Genomic DNA, 21,824 nt, shown 5'->3' on the forward strand with positions numbered 1-21,824 from the left:
TGTAATTAATATATTGTTTCATGTGAATGGAAATGTTACTTCATTAAGTGCTTTGGGAATTTTTGGGGGGGTTTTGAAAAATACCTTTTGTATATTAATATTGTTATTAAGCCTGATTAATTATGATTGAACACATTCCAAAATCCAAGATGAGGGCTCTAAAAACTACAGGCTTGAATTTATTTGAATTTTGCAGATCTTTGTACAGGCACTGCTTTTGGATCAATGCAATACTGAAACTAGTAGAATTGTTTTCTTCTTCTTTTAGATATTTAAAAAAAATTTGTATCTATAAAGCTTTAACTTTGCCTTTGGTGTGAAGTGAGATGCGTGGATTTGCCATGTCAAGCAAGTGTGCTGCTGCTGGCTCCTGGCAAGGAAACAAGGGCATTTGTACCTCTTAAGCCTGGTAGAGTAATGACCAATTGAGTGAACTGTAACAGTTTTCCTTACAGCAAAGGATAAATTGAAAGGCAAAATTAAACAAAAAGACTTTTGCTTTGTTTTTCATGAAAGCATGCATATGTACAACTAATTACAAAAGCTGCAGAATAAAGCTTTGAGTGTTAAAGCTCTTTTCATAAACCAGAAGTAGGCCAATAGTCCATGTGAAAATTGCTGATATAATCACAGGCTCTTTGTTACTGTGCAAATTTCTGCAGAGTATTTTGTCTTAACACCATTTTTGGTGTTTCTGAATTAATTTGGAAACTAAGTAAGAGAAAGAAGGGCCGCTGGTGGTCTAATTGTGTGTTTGAGTAGAGGAAAGCAGTGTAGCATTCTGCCTGCTCCAGCAGGAGATGCTGCACTGAACCCAAAAGAAGCCCAGTGGGGAAGTCTGTATTTCACCTGTGCTGAGCACTGCTGAGGCTGTGCTTCAAAACCTGGGTTCAGTTTTGCGCTCCACCGTGAGAGTCTGGAGTGTACCAGGAAAGAGAACAGAGCTGGGGAAGGGTCTGGAGCACTAGGGGTGGCTGAGGGAGCTGGGGGGCGTAAAGGAGGGTCAGGGGAGACTTTGTCTCTCTCCACAACTCCCTGACAGGAAGGGGGCAGCCAGAGGTGGATCATGATCTGCTCCCAGGGAACAAGGGACAGTACAACAGGAAATGACCTCTTCCCCACCAGGGAAGATTTAGATTGACTATTAGGGAAAAGTTCCTTCGGTGAAAGTGAAGCATTGGATAGGCTGCCCAGGGCAGTGGTGGAGTCACCATCCCTGGAAATGTTAAAAAAATGTTGCTGTTGGCACTTGAGGACATGGTTTAATGGTGAACACGATGATGCTGGGTTGGCAGTTGGACTTCATGATCTCCAGGTCTCTTCTGACCTTAATGATTCTGTGATTGCAGGGTTCTGTCGCCCTTAGTCATAGATGATGACTATAGATGACATAGAAGAATAGATGTTAACTCAATGAATCCTTACACTTTTTTTTTGTCCAAGGCTGCTGTATTATGGGATTTGGATGGGAATTGGCCCTTGTTTTGGACATCCCATATTTACATTATAGATTGTTATGGAAATACAGTTTCTGTTCTGGATAGTGTTACTTTGATATAAATCCTTATATGACCCCACCTGACTCCTTCCATGTGCTAACAAGTATCTTTAAAAACAATTTTAATGGGCTTCTGAAAATGAATCCAAGTCTCTTCTACTTGTGGAAGACAAAATCTTTGATCTATTAAACCTTGTATGGCAGCAGTAGCATGACCCTGTTTCAGTGTGCCATGAAAAGGACTTAATTCTTTGAAAAACTTGAGGTTTTGCTTGGAAGAACTGATTTAAACCTGATTTCTTTCAAATATGCTTAGTGCTCAGTGCAACTGAATCCATATGGGATACTACTCTTTTCTTTTTACTGCTTCTTGCATGAAATGATACTAACTTCTCTGCATGGTGTCAGTCTCTCTGCTTTTTCCTTTTTTTTTTTTTTTTTTTCCCTGCAGAATTGCACATTCTGTTTGCATTGGGCTGTGACTAATGTACAGATTTGCTTTCTGTAGTTCCAGTGATGTTCTGCCAGTGTTTTAGTAGGGGATTCCCACAAGAATTCCCCTGCCTCTCCCATGTGGAGGAGTTGTGTGCACCAAGAACACATATATTTCAGTTATTTACTTTGTGAAGTGGGAGAACAAAGGCTTCTATTCACTTCTTTTTGTTTGAAACAATACTACCAGCTCACTAACCGGTGCTAAAAAGACCCCTGTCCCAGGAGCTGGGTATGACCCTGGCCAGGAGTCCATGCTACACTTCTGTTCATGCTGTGAAACCTTGCCAACACTTAACTTTTTTTTTTTTTAATTTTCTTTCATTTTCAAGCATTGTTCATTTGAACTGTGAACAAAGCCTGTTTTTAGTAAGTATTTGTACAGTGCCTATCTTGATGGGCTCTGCTTTCTTTTGGGATTCTTGGGTGCCTTTGTAGGAATAATAAAATTATAAATAGCCAATGGTCCAACAAGCTGCTGTCAAAGTGCTCTCACCAAGAGCAAGCCCTGGTGTTCCACATACCTGAGCTTCCAAAAAAATGTGAAATCCCTGGAAATGCAGACAGCAAGTCACCTACATTATACATACTCACATATTCAGCTAATTGCAGAGATTCATTCTCCTCACTGATGACTTCAGAATGTCACAGATCTGAACACAGTGTGCTGCTCTTGTGCACTGTCTGCTATGAGAGAAGTGAAAGGGATTTTGGGAAGAAAATTGTTCAGTGATGTTATTTGTGGATAGATTTATATTAATATTTTTCTTAAAGAGATGATACATAAAATTAATAATGAAAAATTACTGTAACATTAGCAAACTATGTCTCCTTAAGTTTGAAGTTACTAAAGGGAGTGGTTGTCAAGGTGTATATGTGTACATATATATATATGTAGTGTATGGATGCATATATATATATTTAAAATTAAAAATTACATTAAAAAAAATTAAGAATAATTGGCCTGGCTCATGCTCTTACTAAAGCTGTGTGGTGTTACGCACCATTCAGAGCATACAACTGTTGTTCCTCTTGCACAAAGACTACCTTTGTTTTTTGGGTGAAGTCATGGTCTATTTTAAACCTCGTGTTTTAATAATGAAGTTCACTGTAAACTGAAGGAAATGAGGCCATGAGATTTTGTCCTGATAAAAACCAAACTGTAATGTGCAAAGTCAATTGTGAATAAATGTGCATGTCATAGTTTATGGTTTCTGCTTTTGAGTCTGGTTCCTCTTTTCCAAATGTTTTGGAAGAAATATACAGCTCCCATCAGTGACTTCATACAAATAAGTTCTATTTACTTTCAAAGCATTTTCTGACTATGAAAAAAAATGAAAGTGGAAAAAGGCACTTCACACCTCTCATATTTGTTTGACAGATTTCATTGAGTTGAACTTCCAGTTTCCTCTGTTCCCCACTTCAAGCTGGCTCGGTTCTGGGTTTTCTCCTGGTGTGATTCCAGAGCAAAACACTGGGGACATGCAGCCTGAGGATGAAACTCAGAAGTGTTGTGCTTAAAGCAATGGTCAGCACTGCCTGTTTGTTGTAGGTGATGATAATAGTAATTATAATAGTAATAATAGTAACCTATTATTAGGGAAATTTAATGCACTTATTGAATATGTGGTATGAAATGGCTGGATCAAAGGTCTCTGAAGACCCATTTTCTAGTTTTATTGAGGAGTATTTTTTTGTTGTTGTTTTAGTAGAAAAATTACCCAGTTTAAGTAGGTGGAGTTATTTGGGTATTTAACCTTTTTTTCAGCACCATTTAGACCATGTAAGTAATTTAAACATCTCTCTTTATTTTTACTGCAGGTCTTAGTGCAGGGAGTTTCTAAAATAAGTTTCAGAAATTTGTATGACCAGAGCAAAAATTTCTGTTTAGTTTGTTTAAGACTAAAAGAGCAAAGATATTGAGTTCTTAAAGGAATAATATTTTGGCAGCAGAGGTGATTGACATCAGAACTACTTCCATTTTCTCAAAAGTTATTTGGTTTTCAAAGCTTGTCTTGTAACAGAACAGTGATAAAATCTCCTTACTGTCTTAATGCCTTTAAAGTAACTCCTAGTGGATTGGAATGATCAAGCTTTAAAGTTGCAGTGCCCCTCTAGTGATTGCACATTCAGGGCAAAATAATTAATAAACACTGTTTCATATAGCTTTTTAAAACTGATATTTATAGGAGCCAGGGTCTGTAGGGTAGCACCTATATGCCCTATTAGTGCATATAAGGAATTTTTCTGCTACCATATGAGGAGGAAATGCAGAGTGTTAGCAGAGATGGCATTTAAAATGTTGAAAACTCAAGGAGAATTATGAAAAATCATCTTTTGAAAAATCACTTTTGTTTCCTTTCACGTGACTTGGACTAGGTTGAAATATATGGCAAACTTGTACAGCTCACAAAAGTACCCTGAGTGTTCTGCCTTCCTAATTAGTTATCTCTGCACAGGAGAAAATTATAAAAATACATATTGCAAATCACAGCATGTCGCCATGGTGTAACTGGGACCTCTATAAATCTCCATTTCCATGGGCTGGTGTACCATTTCACCTTTAGTGGTGTTATTTGGGAACCAGATAACATGATGCACTTGTGCAGCTCTTAGACAGATTAGTATTGTGTGTATTTTTATTGGTTATTTAAAAGATATTATTCCATTAAAAAAAGGCTCTTTTGCTTGCTCCATTGTGGCTTGAGTGATTAATTGTGTTTTCTTATTTTGCTTTATTTTGTTTCATTTTGGTGCATGCAACTAGTGAAAGTATGAATATACAGCAATGCAAGTGTCTGCATCAGATGTTGCAGTAAGGCAAGCTGACTTTTCCTTTGTTTCACTGGCAGATGAATGTAGTTGTCTGAACACGAAAAATAAGGCAAACAAATAATAGATATCAACTTGTTCCCAGTTTTTCTGGGTACACTATTTGAAATTATAGTTTATCCTTAACAATGTCTTCTTCTTGGTTTTTTTTTTTTTTGTAATTTTATATCTGTTCTTTCAATAAGAGGTTATAATTCATCTAAAAGCTACTACCAACCATGAGATCAACTCTTCATTTCTTTGCACATGCAGTGTTTTGATAAAAAGCTTCAATAAGATTACAGGAGGATCATGTGATAATGAATAGCCAGTCATTTGTCAGTTTTGTTCCATTTATGTTTTTGCAGTAAAAGAATAAAGTCTGTTTTTCCCCTCAGCTTTGCACATCTGATACTTTGCCTTGTTATTAGGAGATGAGGTATGATTTTTTTGATGTGTATGTTTCTCTCCTGGAACACAATGGTTTTAGCCACATAATCACAGACGTGTTGGCTGGTCAGTCTGTTGCTATTTAGCTGTTAGAAAGTCTAAAACAGTGATGCTTTTTTGTTTGTTCAGGGTGGCTTCAAAGAATCTCCTGGCTGCCCTTTCCAAGACATACCTGGGTATGTACGATACATATAGAAAACAATATATTCTTGACTTTTAATAATCAATATATGCTCTCCCTGCAATTTCTTGGCCTTCTGCTCAGCCTCACTTTATACCTTTATCTCTCCCTAGCAGGTGCCTTTTAAAGAAAAGAATAATCAATCTGAGCTGCTCTGTGGTCTTGTTGATCTTCCCTGGTAGTTGATGGTGTGGCTTTTAATCTGGTTTCCTGAGTAAGTGAGGTTTATGCATTGTGCTTTCTGTCCCTTCTTGCTCCTCAGGCTCAATTCAGAGTGGTCAATAGAAAGGGTAAGGAACTAAACAATATTATTTTTTCCATTTCCTTTCTGTTTTTCCCTACATTTTATTAGCCAGATAGACTGGTTTCTAGAGAGGAGACAAGTAGGCAGAAGCGTCAGGATGACAGCTGCCAGCTGGACAGTGGACATGAGTTGCTCCGGACTAGCCCCATCCTGCACTGCTTGGTGCCTGCTGGAGCTGGGAGAGTGGCACAGTGGAAAGCTGGCATGGTGTGAGGCGATGTGGCTAGAAACATGTAAGCCCATGCCAGGTGAGCCCTGCAGAGCTGCTCTGTGGTTTTGGGTTGCTCTGGTTTCTGGCTGTTTGGATTTTTAAGCCCTTTCAGCCTTTCCCCATTGCTTGTGTGTAGCAGCTAGTGTTTTATAGTGCTTTGCTGTGTTTGCATTTGCAGATTTAATTCTGCTCTTCCTTGACTTTCTGTATGAAGTGAGATTTTGCTGTGAGTGAAATTTTGCTGTTGGCAGTTATAAAGACATGATGGCGAGGCCACCTGGAGGAAATTGGGAAAGCATGGAGAGTTGTACTGTGTGATCTGGGTCAGGTGTGATCAGCAAAATTGATTTTTATTGTGATATCATAAAATCAGATTTGTGTTTTACTTGTATGAGGGTTTTTGATTTGTGGCCTTGTAAAGAAGTGTTGAACTCGTGTTTCGCTGAGGAACACAGGTGCAAATAATGGGTTGGACTGTTTGCTCTCTGCTTCACAGAGAAATGGACCTTCCCTCAGGTCCAGGAGGGGTTTCTCCACTCCTGGGCTAGCAGTTTGTGTTCTAGGGATTTTATATGTGTAAATGTAATGTATTAGTTCATCTTACTACTGTGACATGTTGCAAAAACCACGTTTTCATTTTTTTTTTCTCTCAGTTCAGATTGGGGGAGAAATTGCTGCAAGTGAGAGAGGAGTCAGAAAGGGACCTAGCCTAGGTTAATTCTCAAACCAGTTCTCCCATGGTCCCACTTGGGTAGAAGACATCAGCCATTTCTCTTGGGGCACTGGGACCTTGGTGGTGTCTCCTTTTCTGTGATGTGGGACTGGAGAGATGAGGGAGCTCCAGGGAGCAGGCAGCTTCATGGGGGCTGGCTGGAGCAGCTGTGGAGCAGCCAAAGCCTGACAGGTTTTTTCCAGCCTTGTGCCCAGCTAGCTTGTAATTGCTCTCACAGTGTCTCCAGCCTGGCTTTACTTTGTCCTTTTACATGGCCCACAACTTGCTTACCTCCTCCTTTTTGGCTTAATTTTCTAAACAAGCCCATTGGAAATGATAACTAAATAAATGGTGGATGTTGAAGTGGATTGCCTTTAGCTGCTGTTCTTCGAAATCAAAGTGATCATTTGTGTCGGTGCAGGCTTCTTGGTATCCTCTGCAGAGAGGCTGAGGAGGTAGGAGGTCTGGCTAGTGTGCCAAGGTGGAGCTCTCTATTAATTAACTACTATTAAAAAACAAACTTTTCTGTTTGTTCAGAGACAGTGCTTGGAGAACTTTTTGATGTGCAAAATTAAATTACATTGGTAATAGTCAGTGGTAAACTGATGACTGTGGAAATTGCTTTGTTTTGTGGCAAATATTGCACAGTGAGTATTGCACTTTGGTTAGAGCATTGTGTTAATGTCACTGTAGTGAGCAGCTCTTACTCTTTCTGAGGTTGGAAAAGACCTCCAAGATCATCAAGTCCAACGTTTGACTGAATCCTATAATGGACACTAAACCATGTCACCAAATGCCATGTTTGCTTGTTTTTTGAATACTTCCAGGGACAATGTCTCCACCACTGCTCTGGTTTGCCTGTTCTAATGTTTAGCCATTCTGTTTCAATGAAAGAATTTTTCTAATTATCTAAAAAACACTACTAATAATATCCTAAAAATGCTAATTAAATTTGTATAAAATATAATCAGTTTGATTAAATTGTATTTGCTGTTCTCACTGGGATTTTGATGCCAGGCTTCCACCTCCCATGGATTATTTTGGTTGACTTTCTGTGGAGACCCTGACAAGATGCAAGGAGGGGAAGGGTGGTGATGGTGTGAGTCAGGATCTCATAGAGGAGCACTGTGGAGCAGTGTCCACCCTGCTTTTGTTGATGAACTCTTCTCAGTTTCACAAGGGACAAGATCCTTGAGGTGATCTGTTTCATCCTATGTGCGAGAATTTTTTGTAAGAGAAACCTTGTGTTTTAATGATAAAGTGATGCTGCTTATCAAGCCTTCATGAAACTAGTCCTTCTTGCTACAGCCTGAGCTCTGCAACAGGTTCATTTTTGTCAATCAAGTTTTAATTGCAATTGAGCATTAATTCCAATCCGTGTAAATTCCAATATGTAAATAAAGTTTCTTCAGCTCCTTATTGAGGGGATCTTACACCACACTTGTTTCAACCAGCATCCCCTCAGCATCTCAGGGAAGTTTCATGCTTTTCAACTATGTGAAATTTGGTGCACATGAAAGGAAGTGCAGATAAATTATAGTAGTAACAGTAAAACACATTTTCTTCTCCTGGACTACACTCCCACGCAGTCTGGCTTTAGAATATCTCCACCGAGTAGCAGCAATTGCCATCAGCGAAGACGCCTCCCCTTCCCACATTTATTTCCATGGTAACCCAGAGAAGGCATTCTGTAGCCTCAAAAATACTTTTGCTCTTTCATCATGCAAGCTGGCATTGTCAAGGGCTGAGTGTATTCCTACAGCCTTTGAATGAATATTAAAAAAAGAAAAAGCCTGAATTTGGCTGGGCAATTTTTATTTGGGAGGCCCTACAGCAGGAAAGAGACGACAACCTTTAAGTGGCCTAGTGTCTGTGCATTGCTTAGTAAGAAAAAACAGTCTTGCTTCATTAATTGATTAACAGAGAGTGTGGGGGTCATCAGAATGGTCTGTCTGTGAAGCGAATATGGTGATTTCCTGAATGCTGGGAGGTGGTGGGCAAGGGCAGATGGCTGGCCAGGCTGGGCTGGCGAGCTGCTGGTAAGTGTGCATGCTGTGATCTGTTCAAATAGTGCTTTCTTGTGGAATCTGTGATGCTTTTTCACGTAGCATGTAGAAAATGGTGTCTTACTAGATGCCTGCTCCTTGACTGTGTTATGCATTAGCCTTTTCCTGGTGTAAAAGTGGGGGGGTTTGGCAGTGTTGGGCAGTGCTTGCTGAGTGTGAGCAATTTAGTGCTAGTAGTAAAACATTTGCTCTTTCTGTGCAGCTCCATAATGAGCTGTATTGATTTTATGCTTTTTAAAATCCATACTTATGCAGTATTTGCATGTAAATGTTGAGAGGATTTTATGCTTTTTGAGCCAGCTTGATTGCTCTGTATGATAACAGCAGCATGTGGAACACATAGTACTTGGTCAAAGAAAACCAATTGCTTGCAAGCAGTGTCTGCAAATGGGGGATGAATGAAATTATTTTGTAAGTAATGATTTTTTTAATAATCTGAAAGCAGAAACCTGTCTAGTCCAAGTGTGTTTAGAGTCTTGCATGATAAAGGGATTGGATGGATTATTAATTTGTATTTTCCACTGATGTCTGTTTCCATGTTGTCTGACTATCCAATTCACAGTGCAGGAAAAGTATTTGTTAAAATTTTTCAGGGGTGCTGGCTGATCAAAGTATTTGGTTGCCATTTGGTTGGCTTGGGACAGACTAGCAGGTTTTTTTTTCCCGTTTCTTACATTATTTGTTCGGGAGGGGTAAAAATATACCTTTTTTCTAAATGTGTCTGAAGTACATAAATGACTGGGAAGTCACCATGACAACGAGGACCTGGATCAGACTTCTCTCCATGCTTTTGCTGTTTTGTTTTTTTTTAATATTTGTTATTTGGGCATTCCCTAAGGTATCTCACAGCTCCTGTTGCTACAGGAATTTCAATGATACCCAGCTCTTAAAGTAAATTATGTATGCAGGGCTTTTTTGGATTAAGCTCAGTTCAATGTATTCAGTTTGCTGTACAGTTAAGGTAGGATCTAAATGAGAACACGAGCACCTTCAGCAGGAGTTAAGGGTCTGCCTTTACTGCTGTTTTGGTGTTGAAGCTCTGAAAACTTCTGCTGAGCTCTTCCATGGTCCTGAAGATTCCTGTGTGCTTTAGTGTTCCCATGTAGGACCCAGAGCCTGGAGATTCCTAAAAGTTATGTGCAAGCTAAGGTACAAGAGAATCTTTGTTCAGGAGTGCCTGAATTGGGGACAAGCTCTGGGACAACAAGAAAAAAGACTGATCATGGTCAAGAAACAAACAGTTCTCCTACCCTTCTTTGCTAAGGGGTGCTGAGTGTACCTCTCAGGGAGGAAGAGGGTTTTCCAAGATGTGTTGCTGGCTGCTCCTCTGCACTTGTAGGGATGTAGTGAAGTTATGCTGCCTCAGGGGTGTAAGGTTTGTGTTCAGTTCCTCTCTTCATCACCACTTACAGATTTTGGAGTGGTGAACACAGACTGTGAGAAGTTGGACCATACAGGGCATTCTGAGCTCTCCTGAAGCCCTGGCACTGTTCAGAAGGGAATTAAAGACTCCCCATGTTAGAGAGGGTGTGCAGGGAGGGCAGTAGTTGCAGCACAGTAAGAGACTTTGATGGGGAGTTGCAGAGTTTGATTTCTGGTCTCCACTGCCACAGCTGTAGGCATGTGTGTGGAATTAGATGTGCCTATTTTGTGGTAAATATTTTGGGGTGATCCAGCTTAGGAATCTTCTAGAAGAGTATTTACTTTGGGGAGGAGACATCTTACCTGTAGATCTCTCCCTGGTGCTGTCTTCTGCTCCCACCTGGCAGGGTTACTAGGGTTGGAGAGGTGTTTGTTTCATACTTGTAGCAGCAACCTATGTAATTGATAGTGAATTTGGTGGAATAATGTATCAGATATTCTGTGGAGGTGACTTTTCAGTGTCAGTAGAGGAGGGCAATTACATGCTTCTCAGTTACCATCATACTTCTTGATGGAAAAAAACCCACTGTAATTTGAGTAAATGAAGGTAAAAATCATTGCAGATGTCATTTGTGCCTAACTAAACTTGGAGGGAAAGTAGGCCTGTGACATTTTCTGAGAATGTACGGATTTACTTGCCCTTGTGGCAGAGCTGTATGTTTCAGTATTGAGACAACTGAAAAATAAGTGCAACATGACAGTGACTTTTACCTTGTATTATTACACTACATCTCAATATAAGAATGTGAAGAACCACGTCCTCTTGACACCCATTAATCTAATGTTTTATTTGATGCCAAATGACTTACATAAAATGACTTAATTTGGAAAAATATCGAGTTCTGTCTTATGCTGGAGCAAAATTTTCATGTAGTGCTTAAAAGAAATTTTCTATGCCTGGGTAGGATTATCTCCTTTGAAGAGCTGTGTGTGTGTGATGAAGCCTATTTTCCCTTTTTCTTGAAGTTACCTGATGTTATAACTTTGAATATAGAGAATGTGAGGAAAATTTAGTCCTTCAGAAATTCATCTCAAGTATCTGAGAAAAAGATTTCTTTTGATCCTGAGGCTCAAATAATGAGATAAATCTGTTATGAGAAAAAAACAAGAGACTGGTGGAGTTAGTTATACAGACTTCTGTGGTTACATACCTTGCTTTCAAGATTCTTACAGTTAGGATACATATCATAACAGTAGAGGCAAAAACTTGAAAGTCCTGAATATAGGAGTAGCTAATAAATAAAACAAACATAAACACACCCTTCCTTTCCCTGCCAAAAAGCCCCAACAGCAAACAACAAATGAAACCTCTTCTTACTTCTAGGGTTAGAGTCAAGCTTGATGCTCTAAGGCAATTAAGAGCAAAAGAAATCCCTCAAATATATGAAAATCAAGTGGGGATAGGGCAGAGTGACACTGTTAGGGCAGAATGACACAGAGTGATAGGGCAGAAGGCCATTACAGCATTCTTGGTACTTTAGGATTCTGGTAATGAAAATGATGTTTTTTACTCCACCTGCTCTCAGCGATAGTTCTCTAAGAGCTCAATGGCTGAAATCAAGGCATCTGTATTTTTTTCCTTATTAATTTTGCTCATTTCTAAGTGGGGAAAGAAAAGTCTTTGTTTCAGTCCTACAAAATAGGATTAAAATAATTTGCAGTATTTTATTAGGAACAACCGTGTTTTGCTGTGTGTTAGAAACTGGCACTAGCTTGCACTGTGTCATGGTTTGACCCTGGCACAATGCCAGGGCCCCCCATGAAAGGTGTATTTCCAAAATGGTTACTGTGAGATGTGACCCAGAAACAGAACAAAGCAGGCTCCAACTTGGGAATGGAGGGAAAAACACAACACTTTATTAATATACAACGTAAGAGACAGAAGGGAAAAAAAACCAAACAAAAACACACACAGCAATCCACAATGGAATACCTCCAAAACACTCCTCCTCCCTCCTTGTAAGAGAAAAGTCCAGCCAAAATGCCACTCCAATCATCTCCTCCATCTAGGGCACTTCTCATCTGCTGGTATTTCTTCACTCACTCAAGCCTTCTTCTCATCTGCCCATCCTCCATCCCCTCTAAACTCTCAGCTGGGGAGGATCCGTGTTTTTACAGCTTGCATTGTCCCAGCACCAGAGGGGTGAAAACTCCAGCAGAGGTCTGCCCGCGGCTCGGCACCTTGCCCCCCCCCCCCCCCCCCCCCCCCCTCCCCCCCCCCCCCCCCCCCGCCGTGGTCTGCCCACGGCTGGGCACCTTGCCCCCCGCCCCACTTCTTCTCCTGGCCACGGTGCCAGCACAAGATATCAAATTCAAGCCAGCACAGTCTCTGTCACTCTCTCCCGGGGGGGCTGCCCAAACATCCCAGGTCTCCTCCACCCTGCACCTTGCAGGGCTCCGGCCTCCCTCCCCACAGGCCGCATGGCCTCCCCTGCCCCACCCAGACGCAGCTGGGCAGGGGAGAGGTCAGATCAACTCACCGCTGGATAAAAGAGGAAATTTTCTGGGAATCCTCTGCTTTTAACCCGTGTGTTCTCAGAGGCGTATCCAAAACTTCAGTGGCCACCATAGGTGCCAATTTAAAATCTGGCCACTGATTGGTTTGACCACAACTTTTCCAGAAACTCGCTTCCGGGCCAAACCACAACACACTGTAATCTTGCTTCTTGTCCCTTCCCAGTACATGGAGAGTGTGGATGTATGGACTGCCATAAAAAACCACATCTAAAGTTTAAAAATTCTTTCCCACTTACTGGGTCCCATTTACTGTGCCTTCAAAAAAGTGAAGACTTCATCACAGTGTATAAATTCACAATTCAGTGTTAAAACTGAATCTTGTTTTTTATAGAGCTACTGTTCTTTGCCTTGCTTCCCCACTCCCCCGCCCCCCCCCAAAAAAAAAAAAAAAAGTTTCTGCATATGCAAGTCCCAACAGGAAACCAAAACTGAGCCTTTTCACTTAAGCATGGGATCAGTTGAAGTTTAACTTCCCCTGTAAGTGTGATATGGCAATGAAAAACCCTTGCCACAAAACTTGTAGATGTCTGGAAAACACACTTCATTGAAATAGCTCAAGGTCTTGACCTCTTTGGTTATAAAAGGCACACTGCTTTAACTTGTGTTATATTTAGTGAATGAGTGATAAAATTGTCATGGTATGAGAAGGTGGAAAGATCAAACTGGAGTTATTTTCCTTGTAAAGGTGACTTTGCTTTTAAGAGGAATAAATGGTATCAGTTTTCAAATGCTTCTTTCAATACATCTGATTCCCAGTGAAAAAGTATTTTGTTGCAGAACAAGAGGTTTTGATATATTTTTTTCCATGCCATTAGTAATAATAACTGAGATGAAGTGTTTCTGTTTGCTGACCAACTGAGTTGCAGTAAATAATGTCATTCCCAGGGTTCTGCAGTGTATGGTACCTGGTACAACAGCAGCCCTGCTTGCAGTACAACTGTAGAAGATGCCTCCAAGCCAATTCCTCTTCTGCTGCCTGTGGTCTTACTGGCTTCCACCCTGAGCACAGCTTTCACATCACTGCCCTATGCATGGGATCAGCTCAATCAATTCTGAGTGGGGTCAAAACCTTCCAAGTAAGAATAATGTAATGCCTATGGTTGAGGGAGTAGGGCAGGAAGACTCTTTCAGTAGGAGGATGTTAAGGGTAGTATTAAACCATACCATTTGTCCCACCACCTGTATCTTGCACCTGTGTAAAATTCTGTCCTTAAGCCCAGGATTTAGCTTTTTTTTTTCTGCAACTAGGTGTTCGGTCTGGTTTGTTAAAATGGGAAATACTGCTATGAGAAGCAGAATGACAATAGATACAAATCATGGAACACTGGTGGTGCTCATGTGCTGATCTTACCAGGTGTTGAGTTTCCCTTCCAAAGGAGATGCCCAGTGCTTGTGTTTCTTCTTACCAGCCTGGATTGAAAAATATGAAGGGCTTCAGGACTGGGGCCTCAAAGAGTTAAATACACAGGAGTATTAATCAGTGAATATTTAGGTCATGGAGGACTGAAACTGGAGAAAGACAGAACATTACTGACAGCTGGGGGTTTATGTTGGTCATGGACTGGGGAATATCTTCTGGTAGTAGTAGCAGCAAACTTAGACTTTGTTAATTGTAGTTTCTATTGTGTTTATATTCTTAGTTGCATAGCTGTTGCTTTGCAAGAGGCGAGGTGTTGAATAAATCTTCAAATGGGCTTTCTAGAATCATTACTTGCGTCTTTTATCATGTCCTGCAGCACTAGTTGGAGCTAACTTCCTAATAATCACAGACATTTTGAAGATCACCTTTAATCTTCAGGTAATTTATAGTTTTTCTGAGAAAATGGTTACAAAATTAAATGTCTTATTGACTTTTTACAGGGCTCTTGCTGTCATTTTATTGTAAAAGCTCCATATCTTCTAGATGATTTCTCATGGGCAGCTCCTAGCAATACTGACTCCTTCTTCACAGCACAGCCAACAAGCTCTAACTTCTCAACCAGCCAACCTATTCTTTTACAATACCCATCCTAATTGGTATATATATATAAATATATATATAAATATATATATGAGCTGTGGCCTATTAAGGGCAGGCCTGTTCCTAATTCAGTTGTAACTCCTTAGGGGTGAGATTGCCTTCATCACTGTCTCTATTCTCCTGCATTCCATCCATCCACAATTCCCCCTTTTCTTTTAATTACAAAGTTGCAGTATCTCATGAAAAATATGTCCAAGTAAATTGGCATTATAACACATTTCACATATCTCACTTAGGACTAAGTTATATGAATGCTCAGGCAACATACCACAGTAAGAACATAGGTTTCAAAGTTCTGGTTTGGTTTTGCTTTTCACAGTCTAGAATATCAACTTAAGGCTTTTCATAAACTAATGTTGTGTTTATTATCTTTTGCAAGGCTCTTGGAAAAGATAGCAAACCCAGTACAATAATCTTGTGTAATTTCCATTTAACTTTAGAATATGTCCGTGCACTGACCTTAATTCATTACCCAAACTTATGTTACTTATCATCAGAAACCCTTATACTTCTAGAATATTTACAATATCAACAGCTGTACAACTTTATAAGGCAACTCACAAGAATAAGTTAAAGGCTATATATTAAGATAGCAACAAATCAACAGTTACATAATTTTATCAATAGCTATAGTACTTTGAGCAACATTGATACAGTATTTGTCAAGTGTACTTATCCTTATGGAATATAAACTTTTACACTTATGCTGAATCAAAGATTAATAGTTGCAATTCACAAACAAAATGCACACATTTTATCCACCAACAAATACACTGTACTAAATAATAGAGCTACTCTTTCTCCAGCTCGCACTGCTGCTTTAGTAATTCTCTTCTTCCTTTTTGTTGTATTAGTTGACCACTGCAAGCCTCTCTTGTCCTGCTCTGTTTTCCACTCCTTTAAAGTCTTATAAAGGGATTTCCAGGTGGCAGCCAAATCTGCAGCTGCCTTGCCCCCTTTTTGATACTGTATCTCACAGTCTTTCCTCAGCTTCTTTCCATGTATATAAAACAGTCTATTCTTCACTTGATATATTATTTCCCATTGTGTCCCCAGTGGCTCACCTGTATCTCAGGTGTCAAAGTCAGCCAGGTCCAGACCAGCCAGCTTCCCTGTGCTACTCTCAGTGCTATTTTGGGCTCCATCTCCAGCTGCACCTCGCCCTACAGCCCAATTCGGAATCACATCAGGTTACAGTGGAGATGGCCACTATACAATTTTAGAGGGCTTTTCTTACATGTTGTCTGCGCAGCTCTGAATCTGCCTCTCAGAGTTCCACATTGTTTTTTATTCCAGAGCTAGGCCTCTCTTACGTGTTGTCTGCTCATACAGCAGTGACTTAGCAAACTTCTCAGAAGTCTTCTCTTCACGCATTGTCTTGTCTCTCCACAACACTGTTCAGTTGCTTAATGCTGTCGCGATGCTGCTTCTCCAAGTCTTCCTTGCCATCAAGCACCTGTTTTAAATGCTTCAACTACTCTTCTTAAGCACCTGTTTTAAATGCTGCAACTTCTCTTCTAATTCCTTAATCTTTTTGTTCTGTTCAGTGTTAATATACTCCCTCTCCTTCTATTTGGCTCTTAAATTCTTAATAATGGTAGAATTCTGCAGCTACTGTTTGGAAAGCTTTTTCCCTGCCTCCATTAATCCTTTGATTTGCTCTTCCCGTTCTTTTAAAAATTCAGCAGTTTCATTGGTATTAAGCCTAGTAGCCAATTTCTCTTTAATAGTCTTTACTTTCCTTTTAGCTGCATCTCTCTTTTGCAGGCTAGTTGGAGATTCTTCTCAGCATCTGTAATTCTAAACATTTCATCTTTGAGGTTATCAAGCTTCTCCCAAGCAGGTCCTTCTTCCTTAGGGATGGTGTTTCACATGTCCAGATTTCTAGACTCTCAGGTCTGCTTATATTTCTTTCAATTTCTCATGTCTGCCTGGCTATAACTCATCTGGCCCTTGGTCCTCCTGACTCAGGTCCCAGGCTCCTAATCTGCCTGTCTCCACTGACTTGCTGCTCTTAAGTCTGTGGTCATCTTCCTGAGTTACCTCAGGATCACATTGCTTCCTTTTTCCCAAACCACGACGGGAGCATCTTTTTACTGTTTTCTGCAGTTCTCTACCCAAACCACCATGGAATCACCAATTATTGTCATTTTATTGCAAAAGCTCCATACCTTCTAGGTGATTTCTCATGGGCAGCTCCTCACAATACTGACTCCTTCTTCACAGCACAGCCAACACTATCTAACTTGCCAGCCAGCCAGCCTACTCTTTTACAATATACATCCTCATTGGATCTAGCTGTGGCCTATTAAGGGCAGGCCTGTTCCTAATTCAGCTGTAACTCCTTAGGGGTGAGATTACCTTCATCACTATATCTGTTCTCTTGCATTCCATCCATCCACAGGCTCTGACCCATAAATCACTTCTCAGTGAAGTGATTTATGGGTAAGAGTGATTGGACAGTTCTAATTTGAAATGTGTGGTATACAGGCTTTGCCCTGTCCTGGAAGGCTTTGGTTCCTAACTGCAGGGCTTTTTAGTCTTATCTGACTGTAAAATGTCATTGAACATCTACATAAGAATGGTAATGATGAGCTTACACTGTGTGTATGTCCCCGGGGAGAGATGAAACTCCTGCCTGCTGTCCCTGATGCCCAGATGGTGGTGACTCTTAAAAGGCTTGTTTGCATCCTCTTTGAACACCAAAACTGCTTGAAGCCTTTGCCACTTTCAGGTGATTAAACAATCAAATTTAACAATTAGTTTGTTTAATTTTTTTTTCAAATGTTAAAACCCAGTAGTTTTAATTTAACGTTAGCATGTGCATTTCCAATAGATTGCTGAGTCGATTGGAATTTTATGCTGTTAAATGTTATTACAATTTAGGTTCTTTAGTCAAAGAAGCCAATATGTTGTTATGGCTTTTATATAGCTTTTGTATTTTTAATTCTGAAAATGTTTTGAAATAAAGTATATCTTACTGAACAGAAGAAGGAGGAAACCTAGTGTATAGTATAGTTTAGAATGTGTGGTAAATTGAATTTTACTTGATATGGAGAAATTTGTATATAGAATGAATTCCTTCGTGGAACTGTAATCTAGCTGTTGTAATTCCATCATCAAATGAGGTCACTAAGCTGAAGTATTTGGAGAACATCCCTGGTTGGGTCACTTATTTTGAAAACTGCCTATGCTTTGAGTATGCTATGCACACTGGCATTCAAATATTATTTAATATTTTTAAATGACAGGTACAGACTTGCTACAACATGTATTGGGTAGACGCTAGTATTAAATGCAAAAAGAACAGGAGATTGATGCAATTAATGTTTGTTATGCTAAGCCAGTCACACATTCCTGTTATCAAATGTATCTCCTTGTAGAAGATGAATGTAGTAGTCCTCTGTAGAGTGCATCTTGTGCTCTGTGCCTTTCTGAACATATATCTGTAGCAGGGGATGTCGCCTTTTTGTGCATCTGAGAATTTCAAACTGGCTGCTCTGAGGAGAGGAAGAGGGATCTGTTCAGTCCAAGAATGTTTTTTATAGATATTTGTAGCTATGATATTTTATGAAAAATCCTTTCTTAGGATTTTTCCCCTCCTGAGGAGCTGAAGGCCCCAGGAAAGAAATGTAAACAATAACTATCTGCTGCTGTGGAATGCAGCAGGTGCATCTTCCATTGGTCCATGTGGATTGTTTTCACTTGATGACCAGTCACAGCCACCTGTGCCAAGGCTGTGAGCAGTCACAAGATTTTGTTACACATTCTCTTTTATTCTTGTTCTTTATAGCCTTCTGATAATTATTTTCTCTCTGTTCTTTTAGTATAGTTTTTATGTAGTATTTTAGTATAATGTATAAGATAATACATAAGCCTTCGGGGAAAATGGAGTCAAACCTGGTGTCTCCATACATGGAGTGTTCACCTCAACAGATATTGAGTTGGGAATGCTGTAGGAGCTGCATTCAAGTATCTGGGCAGGAAGAGAAGGTGCACCATGGTGAGAAAGAAGAAACACTTGGATCTGTGACCCGAAAATTGGAGAGATTACTTTGGATTTTAACTTGTTTCTAGTTTTATTTTGTTTGTTTTTTCACAAGGCCAGATTGGATGGGGCTCTGACCAATGTAGTCTAGTAGATGTCCTTGCCCATGGCAGATGTTGGAACAAGATAATCTTCAAGGTCCCCTCCAGCCTAAACCATGTGATTATGTAACTCTGCAGGGAGCAAAATATCCGATTCTTCCTGACCATTAGTGCAAATGGGGTTTTCAGTTAAAAAACATCTTGAAGCAATCATTTTGCTTGAAAGTCTGATTTTTCCTTTGCCGCAGTACAAAACTGATCAAAGTGTTCTATTCTGAGAACTGATCAGAGTGTTCTATTCTGAGAACACAGCTTTAGCCAGTGGACACTGGAGCTCAGGGCTGGTCCCTCTGAGTATGTCTCCATGGAGCGTTTGCAGGAAGCTGAGAGGTGAGGCAGGAACACAGAAGAGGAATGGCGCCACAGCACAGTGATGTGGTATGGAATGCGGGTGGGGAACACCAGGTCTGTGTGCTGGTCTGTGCACAACAGGCTGTGCACTTGGCCTAACTTAGAAATTGCCAGAGCTGCAGCAGTCCTGTTTGGCTTCTCTGAGAGCTGTCCTTTCTGAGCAGTACAGGTGGGGAGACATGGCTGGTGCAGACTTTGCATATATTTATGAATGCCAGATTTGAATATGGAGGGATGATGCCTGAGCTCCAAGCATCTCTGAATTAGTCTGAGTTTATTTGTGAGCTAGGATAACATGGCTTAAGGTGCCTTTGGAGCAGTAACTTTGTGTGGTGACAATCTATCGCTGTCGAGGCGGTCACGACACGAAGCAGAGATTACAAGCAGTCTCAGATGGCAACTTTTTATTATCAAATATGGCTGATCTTTTATACACTTTCTAATTGTTCATGCTTCTTCTATCTTAACTATTGGACACAATAAATCAACATAATACCATTGGTGAAAAGTTACAGTGACTTAATTAACTTTCTATAAATAATTTGTGCAGCTGTGAAGTTCTCTTCTTTCTTCAGTTCTTTTGGTCTCCTTGGTTACAGCCTTGGAGAGAGCTTCTTATCAGCTTCTTTTTTCTCAGCTTCTTCTTGCTCCTTTAGCTAACAGGCCCCTGTTAGCTCCTTCTACAACAATCATCACAGTGTTTTGAGGAGTCTGCCCATCATATGCAGAAGCTGACCCAATTGCCGTGGGGCAGTGTGGCTAGGGACTGTGCCAACTGTCATGATCAATGACAGTTAATGAGTTGGTGTGTATCAATCATTCCCAGAGTGGAGCAGGGTGGCCAGGGTATCATCAGACCTTATTGCTATTCATGTATACATGTGTTTGGTAGTTTTTGTTTTTCTTTTTTAAAGGGCTATGGAGGGTTCAGTGGTGTTTGCTGACACCAGCATGCTGTAAAAGGAAGTGTCCTAGGCAATTTGGACATGTATTAATGTTACTGTTTTGTTCTTTGTTGATGGGTGCCAACTCAGATCCTCACATTACATGTAAAGATATTGCACTGAAAGGTGTCTTGTTCCTCTCCTTTTGAAGTCGGCAGCAGTTAAAGCTCTCTGGGGCCAATATGCCATAATACATCTGAAAAAACTCCAACCAAACAAAAATGATTTATCCACAACCTATTCTAAGCAACTGGATTATGATGTTATTACTAAATTACACTTTCAATGTCAATTATTATAAGAACTCAAGATTGCAAATTCATTACAAGAGTCACTTATTATCTGAAATAATTTTGTAATGATTTTTTCTTTTACTGTTTTTCTTCTGCAGTGAAAATTCTTTGCATTTTTCTTAATAGCATCTAAATTTCTGTAATGACTTTTATTTTTAATCCCTCCAGTCATCCTTTCTTAATAATGTAGCTTTGCCAACAAACATACATTGTATGCATGGAGATTTCTCTAATAATGAAAGAATAATATGGAATAATGTTGCAGAAATTATGTAGAAACCAGTAATTATTGAAACAATGACTGCCCTGCAGTATGTGCTGATTTATGCAACATAATTTTAGACAAAAATATTCAGCTATCCTGTGCAAGTGGCATAGTTTATAATTATCCATATATATTGGAAAATGCTAGTTGCCTGTTATATTTTATCTAATGATAGACCACACTCTAAGTTAACTTCAGAATTGAAAGCTATCACCCAAACAAGACAGAATGTGTACTATTTTCACAATAATAATTTGAATGCATATTTTGGGTTAATGATCTAATTCTGAAATTGTTGCCTGTTCCTGTCCAGCTTGAGCTTCCAATTTCTTTTTAAAAATATTTAAAAATATTTTCTGGCAGAATTGTAATTCAATTTTGACATGAAGTGTATTGTTTTTTCTTTGGAATGAAGATCTAGCAGTCATTCACTAGGATTTTATTTTTTGTTATTTATAACTGATGTCCCAAATGATAACTTGGGTTCTTGAAAAATGTCTTTGGTTTTCACATTGGAGTGGCTATGGATTGGATGAAAATGCAACTGTAGATAACTGGAGAGGTGGAATAGTTGCTATAGATACAATTAATTAACTGAAGTTTTGCTGGGAAAACTAATACCAATTCCTTTTATTCCAGTTTTTCTCTGTATTCTATATTGCAGGCCTTTGATCTGGTGTTACTTTTTTTGGAGCTTGTCAGGCTGAAATAAAGGATACTTTATCCTATCCTGTGACTGAGATCCAAAATACTAGAGCTGGTTCAGTGGTTTTCAGTCTTTTCCACTTTATTTATCTGTGCATTGTTCCCATGGACACCTTTAACCTTTCCCAGGTTCTTTTTATTGCTCTCACTTGGGATCTTAGAGACTGTGGATCACAGAGTGAGGGGAAGCATTGATCTAAGCTAAGGAGATGGTCATGCAAGTGAAAGGATGCTATTTGCTCTTTGCTCTTGGTTCCTCCATCTGCAATGTACCTAATATGTTTGCATGTTCCCTCAGAGCTGGAAGAGATGTGGAGCTTGACCTCAGGAGCAGCTCTGGGATAACCTGGGTGTGTAGGTCTCTGGAGGAGAAGGGTGCAGAGCCCAAGGCTGCAGAGAAGGGTAAAGACTGTGTTCTCTAGTCAGCTGAGAA

General features: G+C 39.9%; 1 protein-coding gene and 1 long non-coding RNA gene across 8 annotated transcripts in view; one reads left to right on the forward strand and one right to left on the reverse strand.

Moving 5' to 3' along the window:
• The window catches only part of FGD3 (FYVE, RhoGEF and PH domain containing 3), a 101,675-nt gene that overhangs the window by 22,824 nt on the left and 57,027 nt on the right, over window positions 1-21,824 (forward strand). The window contains exon 2 of one of the 7 annotated variants that reach the window (XM_039703315.1): window positions 5,381-5,427. The exons of 4 other annotated variants lie outside the window; for them this stretch is intronic. Coding sequence is in view for 1 of the 3 variants with exons in the window: in XM_039703310.1 (XP_039559244.1) it covers window positions 17,310-17,418 (109 nt within the window). In the remaining 2 variants the exon portion in view is untranslated. Of the gene's footprint in view, window positions 1-5,380; window positions 5,428-8,439; window positions 8,699-17,212; window positions 17,419-21,824 lie in introns of those variants that run through there. 2 more of the 7 variants (XM_039703314.1, XM_039703310.1) reach the window with 2 other exon arrangements.
• Window positions 13,552-16,897, reverse strand: LOC120499524. Its single transcript, XR_005626891.1, has 3 exons — window positions 16,856-16,897; window positions 14,016-14,074; window positions 13,552-13,689 (listed from the first exon to the last, which is right to left on the reverse strand). It is a non-coding gene; the product is annotated as an uncharacterized LOC120499524 (long non-coding RNA).

The sequence above is a fragment of the Passer montanus genome, unplaced genomic scaffold (assembly GCF_014805655.1).
Source record: "Passer montanus isolate IOZ18808 unplaced genomic scaffold, ASM1480565v1 scaffold162, whole genome shotgun sequence".
Lineage (NCBI taxonomy): Eukaryota > Metazoa > Chordata > Aves > Passeriformes > Passeridae > Passer > Passer montanus.